Source organism: Hippocampus zosterae, chromosome 11, assembly GCF_025434085.1.
Source record: "Hippocampus zosterae strain Florida chromosome 11, ASM2543408v3, whole genome shotgun sequence".
NCBI classification, from domain to species: Eukaryota; Metazoa; Chordata; class Actinopteri; order Syngnathiformes; family Syngnathidae; genus Hippocampus; species Hippocampus zosterae.
Genome location: NC_067461.1, coordinates 9,714,039 through 9,733,271, shown reverse-complemented (window position 1 = coordinate 9,733,271; position 19,233 = coordinate 9,714,039). Strand labels below are relative to the sequence as shown.

Below are 19,233 nucleotides of genomic sequence, written 5' to 3'. Positions count from 1 at the left end.
GAAATGGTGCGGGTGTGTTCAAGAAGGGGGAGGGTTTTGGTGAGAAGTGTGTGTGTGTGTGTGTTTAGGCGGTGGGATGTGTGCGCTGAGGGTGTCGCCACAGACAGCAGAATCCCATTTGCACTTGTCAGTGTGGCTTTGGATCAGTTCTGACCCCTGAGCTCCTCAGCCGGGAGACACAGTAATGACACTGTGAGGCTCCCCATGCTAAAACCACAACAGGACCGCTCCCCCTTATTCCCTCTCCTCATCTTTTTTAATGCTGCCGCTTCTTCATTCTTTGCCTCTCATCCAGGCAAGCCCACCTTCTTTGAAATCATCCTTAAAAATATCTCATGTTCAATCCTTTCCCGCCTGATTATTTCGGCAGATATTGATCCAAACACGGCCCATTTCTCTCTTGCAGCTTTTCCTCTAGCTCATCCCGTCTGTCAAACGCGTGTGCCTCATCTGCGTGAATGAGTTGATTTGCAGAGGGGGAGGAATGTGGCTATTATCCACGGTGTGCCCTTCTTTTAATTGCAAACGCCAGCCTTTGACAAATGTCTCTAGCATCTCCGCTGTGCTCCATGTGTGTTCTTTTTTTATTTGCAAACCTTCTGCATATGTGCATAAGGTAAATGAGTAACTTCTTTTTTTTAGTGACGCTGTAGCTGGAAAATGTGTGTATGTGCCAGCGAATGCCTGCAGTGTTTTTGGCATGGCTGCTTCAACTGACAGCTCGCCAGCCACCTGATCCATAATTTACCCCTACAAGACTGAAAACAACTGCCTCGCTACGTGGCAACGGCGAAAGTTGAAAGAGCATGATGTGAAAGGATCAAGAGATAGCGCATGATGAGAGGATGCTTGAGATGCACTCACTCCAGCTGGTAATCACTGAGAAGGTGACTGCGGAGTCACAACAAGAGAAAGTGCATAACCCAAAATACGCTCAACGGCGGTCATTGACGGACCCATTCAGTTTTTTATTAGAAGGGGCGAGTCATCGGTAGTGTAGTGGGTCACACTTTGGTGTGACGCCAATGCCAGTCCAGGTTATCAGACTTTCGCCCTCTGGTAGCTGAGATAGACTTCAGCTTTTCCATCACCCTGAACAGGAAAAAGTAGTCCCTGCACCTAAAGAGTTTAAGAACCACTGCATATGCTCCCGCATAGGGGATGGGGGTGGGGGGCATTTCGGCTCAAGCCATTTACTCCCAACATGATGGTTCCGGGTTCGCTCCTCAGCAGCAGCATGTGAGCGATCACATCAGAAAGAAAGCTCATTCAGACTTTGTTTCAGTTCACTGGCGGATGAACCAACAAATGTCAGTTCAACTCATCTCTGTCTAATTTGAGTCTAGTATTTCAAGGAGATGTTCTCTACTATTTCTTGAAGATGTCGATGTTAAGACATCACCCAGTTGTTATCTTCTCTTTTTTTCCCCCCCCCGAGCGACATACTTCTACAATAAGCATGTTACATGTTCAAATGCACTGCCAAACATCAAAGGCGGCTGCTGTGCTTCTAAACTCACCCTCGACCCACTAGCCTGCTCTCCTGACACAGCCACACTATATTTCTGATGGCACGCTTGAGAGGAATTATCCCATCAAAGGCATTTATGTGTGTCATAGCCATAAATCAGTTTTAAAAGTCACATTGTGTGGACTTTCAGGGACAAAAAATGTGAGGTCTCACAAGCGGTTATAAATTCTGGATGGGAATCATTTGTAGTGTTCGGCCTACCGAAACATGCACACGTTTGTCAATGTAATTCAATTTCAAGGTGTGCGCATGATCACTATATATGCAAGTCCAAATCTTAGCCGACCATGAAATCTGATTTAGTGCATCCACTCATGTCATCTTTCATCTTGCAGAAATTCTGTCTTTCTTGTTAACCTTGCCGGCTGAGCGGTCGCATCCTGGCGGCGGTGCTTGTGAGTGACGAGGGATCTACGGCGGAATTCAACTGCACTTTGTTGAAGGCTCTCCTGCCGTCCTTGATACTCCTGCGTAATCCGCATTTCACGCTCATCGAGATGCTTTTTGATGTGATCGAGTTTCAGAGAGGCAATTACACAGCGTTCCATATACAAAGGAAGATCCGAACTCAGTTACTGTAAAGATGCCACGCAACAGACGACAGCTGTCTTGTGCTCTTTATTCCTGCATGTGGGAATTTATTATCAGAGAGCCGTTACTGCATTTACCCAGAAATTGTCATTAAAATGAAAGTATCTATTCACTAATTCATTTTCTATAGCTCTGATCCTGTTCAGGTTATCCAGGGGAACTGGAGCCAGTGGAATTGGGGCTGTGTACCCTCCTTGCATGATTGCCAGTCAATCATGTTTTATTGTGAAAGAGTCAGTGAGTTAAACAAGTCAAACTTTATTCAACTTGAAGTCGCCATCCATACATAAGGCGCACTGTCAATTTTTGAGAAAATTAAAGCATATTAAGTCAGAAAAATACGGCAATCACCTTCAACAAAAACACCTTGGTGGAGATCTAAAATCTATTGGCCATGGCAGTCACCTGTAAAAGGTTGCTGCATTTTCATTTTTATTTTAATTCTGCAAAAATGACATCTGTGAAAGTTTGCCAGTGGGCCAAGTATTAACTATTATATTTACCCTTTCTTTTACACTCTTGGCATCTGAATTGTCATCTTTTCCCCCTAATTGCACAATGTGCACTGAAGTCGTTTTCAATGGGAAATTACGTTCATTGGGGTGCCTATGAGGTGTTGATCCAAATTAGCATTGTTCAGACTTGTCCTAGGCCTGAGCTCTACAAAGTGCCATCCTAGTTTAGAAGTTTCTGTTTGGTTGCAGGAGTATGCGAAACCAAAAAAAAAAAAAAAAGCAAATATTTTCATGAGACTTTGCCAGTGAGCACTGCATGGGCCAAGGACAAACTGCTTACATTATAAAATTGCAATTTTCGGTTTGTTTGTTTATTTATTGAACATATCAACAGATAATAGACATTTTGGCATGAAGTAAAGGGATCAGAAAGTAAATGGTCAGAGCCGTGCTTAAGTTTCGTTTTACAAACCCTTGTCTTGATTGCTGTTCGTCAATACGACAGAACTCGATTTTAACATTGCGTTGCTGATGAGTGTAGCGCCTTTCAGCCCATTACAAATTGATGTCAACATTTTCCTTGACTTCTTTAGGAGCACTTCTCAATAAACAGATAATCCAGGCTAAGGGTACCAATGAGGGAAAACACATTGGCTCTGATCCAAATTGGGACTGTTCAGCCTTGGTGGAGGCCTGTGCACCGCTGAGTGCCGTTAAGACTTCATGTTTCTACTCATTAGTTAGTGGCGGGAACATAATGTGACAGATGTGACTGAGCAGATGTTTTCAACACGCACACGCGCACAAGACACACGATGCATTTCAGAGCGCACATTCATACATGGTCAGCGCACAACAGCAGCAGATACAGTATAAAGCATGAAAGACCTCTCAGTCTGGAGCGCACTGTGTGTTCCTGTCCCAGTCTGTTGCGGCGGCGGCGACATGCACTCGAACAGATGTTTGATTTGCGTTGGCCTGACAGTGTCATAAGTTATCTCTGTTTGAGCAAAACGTTTCTGTGCTCTACTTTTCCATCCTGCGCTTCCTGTCCTCAATCCCTCTGTTATTTTTGCTTGGAGAAGTGTCTCATACATGAAGCTGTCTTCATTTTGCCCAGTGTTTGAGCTGGCGTGTCGGCGGCCCAGTCAAATAAATGCTTGGATGGCAACACCTGACTTGTGAACTGTGTGTGCGTGTGTGTGTGTGTGCTTAGTGTTTACGTCTAAGTGAGCTCTCCCTCCTGAGGCCTGACTACGCAGAATGAACACTGTAAATAGCCCTTGAGGAGCCCAGGAGGCGGGAAACACGCTCTCAGACATAGTCTTTAGCCACTGCGCTGCACACTCATTGACGCACACGCTAAAAATGTGCAATTGAGGGCCTGCATGTCTGAAAGCCACATTTCAATTCAAAGGAGTAATCTGACCTCTGAGTGTGGACAGAAGTGTTCCAGTTCACTCGAAGTGTGTTATTTTGGCCACGCTGGTCTGCGTTCTCTCGCCCCATCTCAGACTTTCACTCATTGAGGTTTTTGTGAGCTCGCATGGCGCAGCCGTGTTAGTGTTGGAGCAACTAATATGTAGGTCGCTTTCTGCCAGACAGCAACGCAGTTCCCAAACTGTCATTTTTCAGCATCGAGTGACAATTCCTGCGCAGCCTATCCCGTCTTCTCCTGTGTTCTTCACTGCTGTCACTCCTTTATGCTCCAGAGTCTGCTCACTGCTTCTCAGCCGCTGTCGTTCATTCAAAAACTGTCAGCTCATGCGGTTGAATAGTATTATCAGCATGTGATTGCGGGTAATGATCCGCCGCACTTTGGCCACAGCACTTTGAGTTTTCTGTCGCCAGCTTGTAGACGCAGTGAGGAGTTTGGAAAGCGTGCGGTCACGGAGCTTCAATCCGCCGGCTTCTGGCTTCCCTGCCAGGCAAAACCTGCTCTAGACAAATGGTCCTGTGACGCTTGCAACCGTGACACCGCGGCAAAATGTGCACACATTAATAAGTCATTTCAATTGAGGCGGGTGTTGATGTGCGGTGTTGGGCAAGTTACTACCAAAATGTCATTTATCATATATTATTTCTAGATGATTATTATATAACGACTTACTGAAAAAAAAACATGATTGCATGCAACATTTGGCCCACCCAAAAAAAAAACAAAAAAAAAATCCATCCATCCATTTTCTATACCGCTTATTCTCAACTTGGTAATGGGTGAGCTATAGCCTGGACAGAGTACGTTTGGGGCAAGAGGTGGGGAACACCCTGGTATAGTCGCCAGCCCTGAAAGGAATAGTCACAGGAAAAAAATGATATTGGAGTTGCATGTAAACTATGTTGGAGGGTCGCCTATGATACTTCATATGATGAGTGACATGCACGTACACACTGAGTACAGCCCATCATTGATTGGTGTGCAGCGGTTACATGTACAGCGACTAAAATGCTAGACAATTAGTGCACCTTTAAACCACACAGGAAGAAGCGATTTGAACTTAAACCTAACAAAAAAAAAAAGAATACATATAGTATATATGTACTTCTAGCTTTATTTTTAACAGTGTACACTATGTAGAGAAAAAACAAAACACTTGCAAAATGTAAACACTTTAACGTCTTTCATGTTTAAAATGAATAACTGTTTAATAAATGCAAGTTAGCCCTTGTATTATGAATGCGTTTCAAATATGTCTGCTCACGACAGCGTCAACGCAACCGGCACTCTTCTCTCAATCAATGACTCTTAATTCATTTTGTCAAGTCGTAAAAGCTGAATCGCAGCCCATATAAAGGGACATTCATAAAACTTGTTGTAAAGTTATAAAATCGTTCTATAGCTTAATACTGATTTATGTTATGGCCTCGGTGTTGTACATTGCCGGCGAGTCTGTACTTTTCCACGGCGTTCATTTGTTTAAGTTCTGCGGTATTTCTGCATAAATGCTTCACGTCAGTCAAAAAACACGACAACCAACAATAGTTTGTCTTTCCCTCCATCCAGCTAGGAAAGCTGAACCAGATTGCTTGCTCCTCTGGGCATTTTTTCTTCTACATGTCAGTCGGTGTACTTACTGATAAAGTGTATTTCTCCGGCCCCTTTTTCCTTGTGCAAGCCGCGTGGATATTTGTATCTGTGTGTTAGCTAGCCGCTGCGTTTGCTTATTCTCCCTCTGGTCTCCAGGCTCCATTTCATGTAAAGTTGCTCAATTCAAACCATGTCCCCGTCTGCTGAGAGACCCCATGCAGCTGGCGGAAATAAACGGAATGACTTTTTCAGTGTCTCAGCAGCACTCGGAGCCATTTGAATTACAGAGATGTGAGCAAAAGGCATTCGACTTGGACTATTTTTAAGCAAGAGAAGAGCGTCTGCTTCTCCTCACCTTCAGACTACACACATCCATCACAATTCCACAATAACGCAACTTTAGGAGTCTCTAATAATTACACCGAGACCTACACATAAGAATCGATGCATTCATTTACTGACCAGTGAGTCAGCATGAGCTAGCGATGTGGCAAATCTGACTGTCCGGGAAGCGTGTCGGTACTGGGAATCCTTACAGAAGTTTCTAGGGAATAGACGGATCGAGGTGGAAATCCTTCGCCGCGTGAACTGGGTATCATACCTAATAATTTTCTGCCATGAGAGTAATACCGCAGCGCTGTAATGCAAAAACCGGCAGAGCAAGTCCGAACCGCAAAGCATCTGTCTGTGAAACGAGAGAAGTCGCGTTTGCTGTCCTGCCAACAGCTATTGATAGGATTCCTTTTCCTGTAATACCAATGACTGATTTTATTTTCACTAATAAAAAGCAGCATTCTCACTTCACAAGAGCAAAACAATGCGTAGGAGTCCGGCGACTGCTATTACCTCATCGGTGGTTAACGCATGCCCGTGGCTTGTTCATTCACAGATTGGCCATGTCTACATATGACGTTCTTTGTAATTATGCACTTTACATCGAGTAAAGCGTGATCACACATCGGGAAATAGATTTGTCAAAACGTTCTGCACCAGTCCTGTGACGATACAATGCTTAACACTCATAGCTTATCAGGCTTCCGTTGCATTTTGTTAGTATGAAACTCGTAAGGTTGCTTCAGACGGCGGATGAATAATGTAGAAGGAACACTATTGAATAAAAAGTGTTATTTAAAACCTAATAAATGCTTTCAAACCCTCGCATGGTTTCGAAGGTCAGAAAATGTCAAAGTGTGGATCTGTGGCTTCTCCAGTGCTAGTTCACACATCACGGGTGTTGGCTGATATTTCAGCACGACCTAAATGTCACAACTCTGAAACAATCTTGCATTCCAAGATGAGCAAAAGCAGCTTTATTGGTGGTCTTTTTCCCGAAACTACTCAAGCGATTGCATAGTTGCATCAATGAGTCAATTCCGGGGTGGAGATAGTCAGGATTAAGCGAGAACTCGCCGCCAGAGGAGGAACTGTGGTCTAATTTGTTTATGGGGAACATCAGCTTTCGACAAAATCCTCCTGCTACCTCTCAACACTTTTCTCATTGTGTCCCCTCTCGTTTGTGTCCGATCCCTTTTCTTGTCCTTAGAGTTTCATCCGGAATGACCACCCGAGAAATGAGACTTTCGCACTTGTGCGCAGGTTGACATGCATGCAAGCACCTTTCTGCGTAAGCACCTGGAATGAACACCACATGTGCACGAGTCACAGCGCAGGCTAATGAAGGCCGGTCCAGTATTTATTTCCTGCGGTTCTGTCGCTTGGCCCGTCAATGCACCTGTGTACACACACATACGCAGATACACACATACACACCATCTGTCTATAATGGCCATTCTTTTTAGTACTGCATAGCACTGTAGTCCCTCGAGTGGTCATTAGACAAGTGAAGGAAAGAGACCCTTGCTTTCTGCGTAGATTTGGAACACGTTTTTTCTTTCTTTCTTTTTTGGGGGGGGCGTGCTCCGGGACGAGCAGTTGAGTAGGCGGGTCAGGGCAGGGTGGACCAATAATGCTTCGCGATTGCAGTAGCTCACAAACATGCCAAATATTTACTTCCCCAGCTGCCATGTGAATACAAACGTTGGACAGCACTTTCTTGGATTAGCAAAAGCCATTCCAAAACATCTCTTTTAGCTACAGTGCTCTGTCTCACTCATTTTGCAGTGACGGTCAACGTTCGGTTGGGCATCTGCTCCCATTATATCCACAACACTTAGCTTTTTGGCCTTGCGGCCTTTCCCAAATCCCCTCCGTTGGCTCCCACTAATCCCTGACAATGGCGGAAGGACATGGCCAAGAAGAGGTGCGGTTGAGGGTGTAGGTTGGCAGTTCCCAGAATAAAGAGAAAGACGGCTCAAATGTCTTGTACTCACATTGCACTTCTAGAATAGACCACGGGGAAGAAATGCCAACATCCCCAAAAAGACTGCTCTTATGAGAATCCAGTAGGATTATGATGTATGTTTGAATGTTATCACAACAACCACTTTGAAACTTTACCCGAGTACAGTGGAACCCGCAAGGTCAAACACATTGGAGTCGTTGATTATCTTTCAATTTGTTCTTATTTGGAACAACCTTTCCTGAAGGATAAGGAGCAAATAAACATAAGCCATTCTAGTTTCAATGTATCACCAGAATGAACAGTACAAGAGATTTGGAGTGATATTCTTTATTGCCATTCAATTTACAATTGACTGTAAAATCTAAAATACAAAAACATTCAAGTCAAGTCAAGTCAGCAGTATTTATAGAGCACTTTCAAACAGCCATCGCTGCATACAAAGTGCTGTACATGGAGTGATTTAACATACACAATGAACAGTAACACGAATCCGTAATAAAGGTGGTAGAAAGCACCAAGCAGTAAAATCAAGAACAAATCTAAGTCATGCATTGACAAAAAAACAATTAAAAACCATGTTCAAGATGTGAATACTAGTATCGTGAGTCATGCTGCTTTGAATGTGTTTTCTCCCCCCTAATTTTTGGTGCACGTATTCACTTTTTTGCATATGTGTCTTCTTCTCTCACACACGCACACGCACACACACACACACACACAGACACACACACACACACACACACACACACACACACACCGTGATGCGCTATAAGCCAAAAATGTCTAGCATGATTTGTGAACAACTCATGTGTTGTCATGATGGTACCCACCCTGAACAGCTGGAATCTGTGGTGCATGGGACCACCTATTTAGCTGGAAAATAAGCCGTTACATTTCCTTCTCACGATTTGTGAAAAAATATTACCCCTAAAACTAATCAGGAACTGCGATTGGCTGGCAACCAATTCAGGGTGTCCCCCGCCTACTGCCCGAAGACAGCTGGAATAGGCTCCAGCGACCCTTGTGAGGATAAAGCGCTTCGGAAAATGAATGAATGAACTAATCAGGAAATAAATCTACACTCTTAAGACTATTTTCTCCACAGTTGTTCCCAGGTGTATAGTCAAACTATAAGTACAGAATGCGCAAAACGTTTTAGTCATTTATTTTTTTGGGCACGGTTCCAAATTGAAGGGAGAACAGTTAGAAAATAAAGATGAAATATTCATGCTTGTTTTTTTGTGTGTGTGTGTTCTCTTCTTTGCAGGGAGCTGAATGGGAACAATCTCACACGCATCACCAAGAGTGACTTTGCTGGTCTCAAATACATCCGAGTTCTGTAAGTTTTGCTTCTGTCCTCCACACTCTCTGACATCACACGCCACCCTATCAGGCTGCGCCTCTTAAAGGCGCCTGCATGTGCACCGTACGTGCTATAAAATTATTTTCCTGTAGGGTTTTTTTTTTGTATGTGTTCAATAATACAATTGGTTTATCTTTTAATTCATTTAAATGTGTTGAAAGTATGTGGGAGTGGTAAAACCATTTTTTTTCTCATTGTCTCTTTATATTTCGGATTTTCACTTATTGTGCAATTTACAGTATCCTCTGTGATAAACAGGGGCTCACTTTATACCTTATGGTGAAGCTCACATTACTATGGCATAAATGGAATCATCCACCCGTCTGAATCAGAATGCCTCTACCTGTCCGTCATTGTTCAAATCTACAGGAAGTGTCTTTGCTTTTGACTTTGGTGGAGGTTGATATTTTTGTTAATATGCGACGTTTAGCATTGTAAAAACAGATTGATTGGCAGCCTATAACTTTAGAACAGTATCGTTTGTCTCTATCTGAATGTACTCATGATAGACAAACACAATTGTAGGCATAGTAGCAAAGCTCACATTAGTATAAGCTCAGTGAAGTGGTTTTATGGAGAAGTACTCCACAGTACATTAAGCAGCCAAGCAATTGTTGCAGGTCAGGTAATGGACTTCTCTCTCTCTTACTGAAAACTGTGTGTTGTAGCATCATTTTATTGTGCACTCTGTTCCTATAATCACCATGTGCAGTTTTGAAATTAAAACAGCCCTTGTAACTTCAGGAATTCAAACTTCTTTTTTTTAAAGCGGCAAGAGAAGCCGTGTAGACAGTTAACATGTTTTAAGTGTAATGTGAGCCGCACACAATTCTTTCTGGCCCCTTGGAGTCCTATTTTCCAACATTTTTGTTATTCCCCCTCGCCACCCCATCCCTCTTGCCTTGTCTACTGACTCTATTCTGTGCCTTGTTCACACTGCTGCTTGTCCCCTCTCGTCGTCTGCCCTTGTGTTCCGTCTGCACCATCACCTACTCCTCCACTTTGAATGTCAGCACAACGTCAGAGAGGTCAGGAAAGACAATAAAATCTCATGTTTCTGTACGTGATGCATGACACACACATACGTGCACACACATACACTATGTGTGCATGCTTGACATCTACCAAAAAGTTGTCCTTTCTTTTAAAATGGGGTCGTCGTCGTCATCTAATGCTACTGACCCCTAGCCAACCCTCAGGAGGAACCAAAAAGAAACAGCGGTATATCTTTGCTGTTAACTTTCTGTGTAACGTCAACACCGCCGACTAACATCCTCTTTGTCCGGCGCCACATTTAAATCAATAGTCTGTTCATGCCAGGCGAGACAATTACTGTTACAAACACAAAAAATGTATGTATATATATATATATATATATATATATATATATATATATATATATATATATATATATATATATATATATACTTGTATATATGTGTGTATGTGTTTTAAACTTTAGTAAGTCGAAAGTACTGATATTTTTTCCCTATCTAAAGTCATGAGTAAGGGATCAAAACTGAATTGCACTTTTTCCTCAATGTTTATGGAGTGCAAACAGTGATTAGCATTTATATTTGATGGCGAGGAAGTACAGACGGCTGAGTTGTGGGAGACGGGAGAGGTGGCCTTCAACATGGAACAGTTGTATAGGTAATGAAGGAACACTCTTGTTTCTTCCATAAAGTCTCCTTCTCAAATTTGTGTTATTATAACACTTCAAAATCATCCAAACCCCATTTTTGGGAAACTAGCTTTGGCAGTGGGCAGGTGAGTAGTGTGCCTCCATGTTTATGAAGACGTTTTTTATATTTTTTTCTTTTTTTTTTTTTTGCTTTGACTTGTCAGCATAAATTTAAGAGTGTGTGTGGTATGGCAGCAAAACACTCAACTCAAATCACTTCACAACAAGCAGTAGTTTTGTAGATACTGAGCAATCCCCTCCTCCCCCACCCCCCCAAAAAAAGAAAGAAAAAACACTTCAGTTTCTTGCCACTCCCAGTTGAAGTTTACTGTCAACCTAAACATGGTACATGTTGTGTATTTGCCCGATGGCTGAATGCTGATAAACAATGCAAGACACCAACAAATGGGCTAAGAAATAGGACCTGATAAAAATGACACTTTCTTTGAATGGGGAAAGTTGATTTGCGTTACACATTTTTTGAGTTGCGAGCATGGTCACAGAAGGAGTGCAATACGTGGTCAAGGCACAGCTGCATTTCCAAAAATATCCCAAAACAATTGTTATTATGCTATCTTGTCCTTGTGGCCCTAATCAGAGGTCAAAAATTAGATCGTAGTGACCTTTTTTTCTAAAGGCTCTGAAAAAGTCTTGGTTTCCTTAAAGCTGACCTTCCACCCCTTCCCTGCATTTGGTCTTGTCTCTAACCAACCGCAAGACAACACCAGTGCCGCGCTCTCTCAGCCACACTGGAAGGCTTACCTTGCCTGCCTGCTCTTTTCTGCCAAGATTGTGTGTGGACACTGCCCTCCCATCCACACCGCTGACCTCTGACCTCCATGTGTTTGTGAGGTGTTCACTTTGCTTCATTCAAGTGTGAATAAAGACCCACGAACAGAAGTCCGCCACGCATACCTCGAATACTTTGACCATCGGGAAAAGTGCCAGTGCATCTTACAGTTTGTAACACTAATACTCCTTTCCCTGCAGGCAGCTGATGGAGAATCAGATTACCGTGATCGAGCGTGGGGCTTTTGATGACATGAAAGAGCTCGAGAGACTGTGAGTACCATCCCGCAGACAGACACTTTTATTATATTTCTAAACCTGAGCTAGTGGGCCCAGGCATTAATTGAGTGTAACGTGACTAACAAGAGGAGCTGTCTATAAAATGTGGACGGAGTACAAGGCAGTTTCCTGTCATGCCGCTGTGGGCAGATGGTGCCGGGAGCATTACCGGTACTTGTTACCCGCCGCTCTCACCGCACGCCAAAGACCCATGTGGACAGAACCATCACTCCTCAGCAGCTTGTAAACTAGCCCTGAAAAGACATGGGCAAATATGGCCAACCACACCTCAACCGGCACATGGGCAAATCAGTAGTGCTAGCCACATGGAATTGGATGTCGGGGATGACTTTATGGGCACGCGCGGTTAGTGCTCAAACCATAAAAGACTTTCCCTTAATCCGAAACCCACATTAATAATCTCAAATGGTTAGATATACAGCGTTTCGTATCCCCGGACAATCGTAAAAATTCACTGGCAGGTTCTTCGATATTTAAATATAGCCACAAACCCACCAGCGGCTAGGCTAGGGGCTGTGAGGTGGGCAGCGGTGCACACTGTTAATTCCCATGATGCACCGAAGCGCCGTCTTGGTCATTCTCCGGAGTGAGTGGCACAGGTACCAACATCTGTGTTGAACTGTGTGCGCTGTGCATGGCAAAAGCCTATCGCTCAGATTTGCAGCCTCTCTGTCACAGCCACTGCATTCACTCCCATGGGCCTCGGGTACTCGGCGGAGAGAGAAAGAGTTGCGGTTTCCAACAAATTAGCAACAGGCTGTTCCTCATTGACTGAAAATGGTCTATTTGCATATAGCCTGCCAGCCTTGGATGTGATGTGTTTGCCAGTCATTGTTCTAGTCAAGAAACATTGCGTATGGATAAAACTCGCTTCACATCCACACATGTTCTCACACGTAATTGATGTGATTCACTTGTTACCAAATGGGAATTTTGGGCAATTGTTACTCCCCGAAAGAGAGCGCTCGATGTAATCCTACCCTAGTGCTGTGTTGCAATGTTACTTTGGAGAGATAATTCACCGTGCTGTCTTTGACTTAGCAGTTTAATTCCCATGAACTGTCACGTGGATATTTATGTGACATTCAGGGGAGACTGAAACACAATAGCCCGTGGCTACTCTGATTCGACTGCATCTTGTAGAAATTATTCACAGCTTCCACACACACACAGACACACACACGCATTCACCGGCTGATCATATCCTCTTGCCTGCCGTAGGCGCCTGAACCGTAATCAACTGCAGCACCTTCCAGAGTTGCTCTTTCAGAAGAACCCTGGCCTGTCTCGTCTGTAAGTAACTGCTGTTTCTTCTTTTTTATTTTTATTTTTATTTGACTTCTACCAACCATGCTCCCCCGCCGCCTGTTCGCATGTCATCTCTCAACACTCTTCTTGCTCTCGTGTGCAGTAACACCGCTCAGCAAGGTTTCATTTACCACTGTGGGCTCTGGTTTAGTGCGCACAATTAAACAGCAGTCAGACATAAATTTTACTCACTGAACGGCCAGTTGAGGTTTCAATGATCCCCAGTGTTCCTTTCTGGCTTTTGGACTCGTGGGCCTGCATTCCTAATCATCGGCACTGTCTACTAAAGAGAGTACACTGCTGACAAGGAAATTATGTGTGGCCCAATTGATCTAGGGATCTGTTCCAATTTAAATAACTGTTGCTGAAATATATCTTTCTATGGACTGCATCTTTATTCCCTGATGTACACACGCATTCATCCCATGTAGATAAAACCTCCCACAGTAATCCAATTTTTTTTTAATTTTTATCCTCATCGGCAAATGTTTTGTTTTGCTATTTTTGTAGATCTCTAACTTTTGGATAATCGGTGCCCCTATTGCTAGCTGATCGTTCCATCTTACATTATTGTAGTTACCTGCAGCATCTGGGAACAATAAAACAGTGGGTCATGGAAAACGGATTTCCATGCCATCTATTCATGCTGTGTGGTTTTTACTAGCTCGTGATCCTCACCTTAGACCCCCCCCCCCTCCCCATCTGCTTACCTTGCGCTTGATGTCTAATACCATCTTGAATCCATTCGATTCTCCCCTTGTAACTGTCTTCACACATCAGCTGTCATTAAGCCAAAGTTGTCCCATCAGGTTTTAGGGCAGAGTGTCATCCGTCAGCTCACTGGCTTGCCTGTCTAGCTAGAATAGACAGAGCGGGCCGAGGCCCCACAGACCGGCGCACGGCCTTGGACAAGCGTGATTAGTCCATCTGGGGCAAGCGACTGTGCCAACAGCCAGCGAATTGTGCTAACACAGTTCCCCCGTTTCATCCAATCTGACTTCACGCTCATTATTCTAAACTCTGCGCCGGCATATCCTGCACAATGAGACCTTGGTCACGTTGGCTAAATCGATTCACAATGTGTACACCGTCATTTGTTCTTGACCCTTGGCTGAATTGAAGCGAGCCATAATGGGGCATGACGCTTTTCAGGTGTGTTGTATGTTCCTAAGCAGTTAAAACAAACGAGCAGTCCAGACGCGCCGACTTGAAACTAAAGCAATCATTGGGACGTCGTTGGTAGATTGGCACAATGATTTGTGCACGACTTCGTGAACAGCGGGAAAAGACAAAGCCTTTTCTTGATGTGTTTCTTAACTCCTGATGTGTCTGGGCCACACTGTGTGTTCTGGTTCTATGTCTGATGCGGTTAGGTTGCGGCCTGTCTCACTCCTGCGCGCAGTTTTTTTAATGGACTTAAAAGGTTCTCCGTTCCCAGGGGAAGGCCTTTTGCTGATTTTTGGTTTTTATCTTTAGTCAGAAACAAGCAGGTTATGCTAATGTACCGTAAGTTAAATGTACACCTTTGCACTTGCTCAAAGTGCTCACCGAGGCTTGTTAAGGTCTGCCTTTCCAATCCTAACAAGGGAGATTATCATAAAAAGTGGTGCGCTCACCCAGATGGTTCTCTTCATTTGAATGCCAAATGTCTTTCTAAACCTTTTTACACTTTTGCTCTTTGTCTCCATGTGACCCTCTGTTGAGCTCAAGCCTGTTTTAAGCGAGGCTTTAGAGGAGAAAATGAGCAACACACACACTCACAAAAACGAGGGTCCTTGGGTTAATGCAGGTATTTGTGCGTGGGATTAATAGGCTAACGGCAGCCAATTTCAGAATGACGCAATCACAAACCGAAAAAGGTTATGTATGAACACTTACTCGATGAAATGTTAACTTTTAACTCCGCTCATTGTTTGCACTTCAAACATTATGCTACTGGTGCATGACGCCAACATTTTGGAAAATGTTAATGGCAGACTTTTGTCAGGTTATTTTTGATGGAGGGATAACAGTTGATATAGAGAAAGCCAAGTGAATAGCTAGCGGATTACGTTTTGAATGTTCGCCTCAAAGAGAAGGAAGGAAAGCGTTCAAGTTTAGTTCGAAGTTGAGAGAGCAACATATCCTGTTTGTCGTAACATCCGGTTCAAGCAGTTGATATTTTAGAACCGTGTTTGAAAACAATCCAAAACAAAAACATTATAGCCATTTCATCATCCAGCCATCCATTGCCTGAAGCACTTATCCTCACTATCGGGTCACGGGCACGCTGGAGCCTATCCCAGCTGCCGTTTGGGCGAGAGCGGGAGCTGGAGTATCTACCCTGAACCCGTCGCCAGCCAATAGCAGCCATCTCATCATGTTTCATTCTAATATGAAACCTGACACCTACAAGAAGTCCAACGGGAACAAAAATACAGACTTTATCCTGCGGTTTGTGTTTGTACAGCTTTAGTTCTTCTGGGAAAACTCTTGAAATGTTGGTGCGTATCTACTTCCCCCTGAACTTCCCCGTTTGATAGAACTGAGGTCAAACTCATCCAAACCAAGCATTCACGGAGAAAGCAAAGCCCTGTTGATACAATTATGCTGCACCTGAAAATGGCCCGAAGACAGCGAGATGACGGATCTTCTCTAACTTCTGATTGATTCGTTCATCAATACGGAGGTGTGTGGTTTGTGATTGCTGCCGTCTCTTCCCAGACCTGAGCGATAGGAGATACTGATGCATGTGGGGCCGAGCTGAGATAATTTAAATTGATTTAAGATGATTAGCGGTAGTTAGGCGTTGTTACAAACCGCCCAGTGATGGATGGCAGTTGAGTTCCAGTGACGGGATGTAATGTGAACGGCCACAAAGAGGTGAGAGGCCTGGCGCGCGGGAACATCGGTGACCAATAACGGTGAAAATAGTATCGCATTCATCAATGTTAACAACCTGTTGGCCCCCTTCGCCTCATCCCACTTCCACTACGCTACACAGCTGTAATCGACTCATCTGTGCCTGTAATTAGCGTCTCCTCGCAGTGGGAGAGCAGCAGGAAGTGAGGACCGTGGGACGGTGGGGGGAAAGGTGAGAGTACTTGGCGTATAGTGGAGAACAGTTAGCCGAGGAGATGCCCCGGAGCGATGCGGCATCTGGTTTAAGGTCAGGACAGGTTTCTGGGGGAAGTGGAGGTGAAGGTTGTTGCTTTTCGTTGCCACAACACAAGCTTGTCGGAAGCGGCATGTTACACGCTGGGTGAGGGTTTGAGAGGTGAGCTTTCACCTTGGATTTCTCCTCGGGAGGTACAAAGGGCGGGCGGGGAGTTGTGTTCTCGTCTACCAAAGGCGGGATTAGAAAATCCGGGAGGGCATGTCTTAATCGTCCTTAAGATCCTTTTTCCATCTTTCGTTTTAATAGTTCAATGCCTGGTGACAGGCATCTTGACATCCACTAAACCCAAACACACGGTAGGAAATACATACATACTGATGCGGGCACATAAAAGAAAGAATAAGGGCAATGCAAATAACACCAATTATACAGAGAACCACCTTGTAATTACATTTCCATGGGTTAATGTGTATTTCGGCGTCGCCCATGAGGGAATTATGTTATTTCTGGCGTTTAAGATAACGGCGTTAACGATGTGTTGTAGAGTTCTATGGGAGAAGTGTTTCTGTTAGTTAATTGCTGAGGGAAGGAAGACTATCCAGAAAAAGTGGTGCACTCTTTCATTAACACTATAAACCATCCAACTGTCACCTGACTGCGGCTTTGCTTTTGCTTTTGCTTTCGGTGTGTTCCTTAGCTGCAAGTTGGCTTGGAGTCAGAAAATCAGCGTTCAGTCTTTGACGACATGAAAAGAATGAAATCGCTGCATCTGGTGCTGTTCCTGGTTTTGAGCCGGGCAGAGTGTCAATGCTCAAAACTTTTCTTGCTGTTTCCTTCTCTTTGTCTCTGCTGATGAATGACCCGCCTCAGTGAGCCCGGGTCCCTCGGAAGACTGTTTGGACCCCGATTTTGCCAGACGTCTCCATGGCAACTTGTCTCCCTCAGTCGCTTTCAGCGTGCACTCTTGATTAAAATGGCCCGCCTCACATCTGTCCGGCATCAAACTTTCACTCCATCGGAACGTTCTTACGCTGAGCCGTTTTAGCGCTGCACACGCTGAAATTAATTGCAACGGACTTATTCAGGTTTTGGTGGCTTCAGTGAAGAGGTTGAGGAGGGTTCCCAGTGAATAAAAGCAGTCATCTCTTGCCCACCCTCCCTCCTTGTCAACCATTGGCTCATACTGTACATATGCAGCTCATGGTGAGTGAAACTGTCAATTTAAGGTGTTTGAGTTTTCGCAGCAGCATGAAATTCCTGACCTGGTGGCTGACCAAACCATCCAAGTCAGATATTAACTTCTGGCTCTTGCACTTCTTCCTGCCCCTGTCCTTGTCAGGTGGTAAAAGTGGCTTTTACGGCTTGTCGCTGTTTGCTTTACGAGTCCAGGGCGTGTGTGTGTGTGTGTGTGTGTGTGTGTGTGTGTGTGTGTGTGTGTGTGTGTGGGTGTGTGTGTGAGCGAGAGGGAAACACAGACTAAACCATTTGAAGTGAGCGGAAGCCAAAAGGGGGTAATTTAAAAACCACTACGCCATTTGAAATCTTCACCAGCAAGAGAGGAGAAAAGAAACGGACAAAGTGAAGGCAAGAACGGTTGAAATATTCAGAGCGAAAAAGTCCGAAACAACAGTGTTGACATTTGCTGACGATTCTGTGTCCGTCCTCATGAATAATTCAAATGGTGGATTGAGGATGATTCAATATTCACACCAAAGCACAAGGCACATCAATGCTGTTTTGGGTGTCCGACTTCTGCAACACGCTGCTATTCATATGCACATGGATGTCCGCCTTGACGGTCTACAAACCAAGACACAGACACAAACGATAAACCACAATGACCGTCAAATCATACGTGTGAGCCGTGTGTGTGTCGTCAGGGGACTGCCCCGGTCATTATGAATTGATATAACATGAATAAGACATCACAGTGTGGTCCAGATCCGTCATGAGTAGACACCCACGGGGATTTCACTCTGCGAAGCTGCCCAAGGAGGGCCTGCTTGTCCTCCTCTCTGCTCCCACTGCTGACAGTTCAGACTGGTTGGCAACGCTCAGTCCAGATTGGAACTGACACTCAGAGGACACAACACACACACGCTCCTTGGTATCTCTCGGCATGTGGAATGTGACTAACTGGCCAGGAATAACAGCTATTTTTGGTGCAAACTAAGTTGCCGTAGTTGTGCGAGTACAGACGAGTTTCCAAGGTTGAATGTAACCACTTTTGGCATGCGAGTCCCAAAAAAATGCTCTCTTACATTTGGAGGCATTCTTACTTGGAAATTGCATTCATCTATTCCACAGTTAAACTGTCGCCGTCATAAAAACTGTAACGTGGGAAATGATGAATGGTCGCATGTGTAAAAATAAATGAATCACTGTAATTTTGAGACTTTAACACTCCGTTTATGACATAAAAATGGGCTGTTGTAAAATTACAGTCAGGCCTAATTTTTAGCATTCTGAGTTTTCACAAGCGTACAAAGAATTTAATCACTAAAATGATGACAATTATTCTGATTTCTCCATATTTTGTTACGGCCAGTTGCTATATGTTCCACTGCTAGGAGTAAGTCCAAAATGTTCTGGAAAGTGTTTTTGTGCTAAGTTGAGTCAAAAGATGTCAAATATATCAACATATATATTTTTGTGTGACAAAATCGTCTACCGTACTATCTATTGTATTTACCGTTATTTTGATGTGGGTGGAGTTGTTTTAGTTCTGTTGCTACACGAATGTAGCATCGGGGCCAGCAACACAACAATAATCACTTTCCTTTTA

At 44.1% G+C, this 19,233-nt stretch overlaps 1 protein-coding gene across 8 annotated transcripts in view; it reads left to right on the top strand.

Moving 5' to 3' along the window:
* The window catches only part of slit1a (slit homolog 1a (Drosophila)), a 94,310-nt gene that overhangs the window by 1,989 nt on the left and 73,088 nt on the right, over window positions 1-19,233 (top strand). For all 8 annotated transcript variants that reach the window (XM_052079365.1, XM_052079363.1, XM_052079366.1 and 5 more), the window contains exons 2-4: window positions 9,175-9,246; window positions 11,945-12,016; window positions 13,265-13,336. In XM_052079365.1, the coding sequence (XP_051935325.1) occupies window positions 9,175-9,246; window positions 11,945-12,016; window positions 13,265-13,336 (216 nt within the window). The remainder of the gene's footprint in view (window positions 1-9,174; window positions 9,247-11,944; window positions 12,017-13,264; window positions 13,337-19,233) is intronic.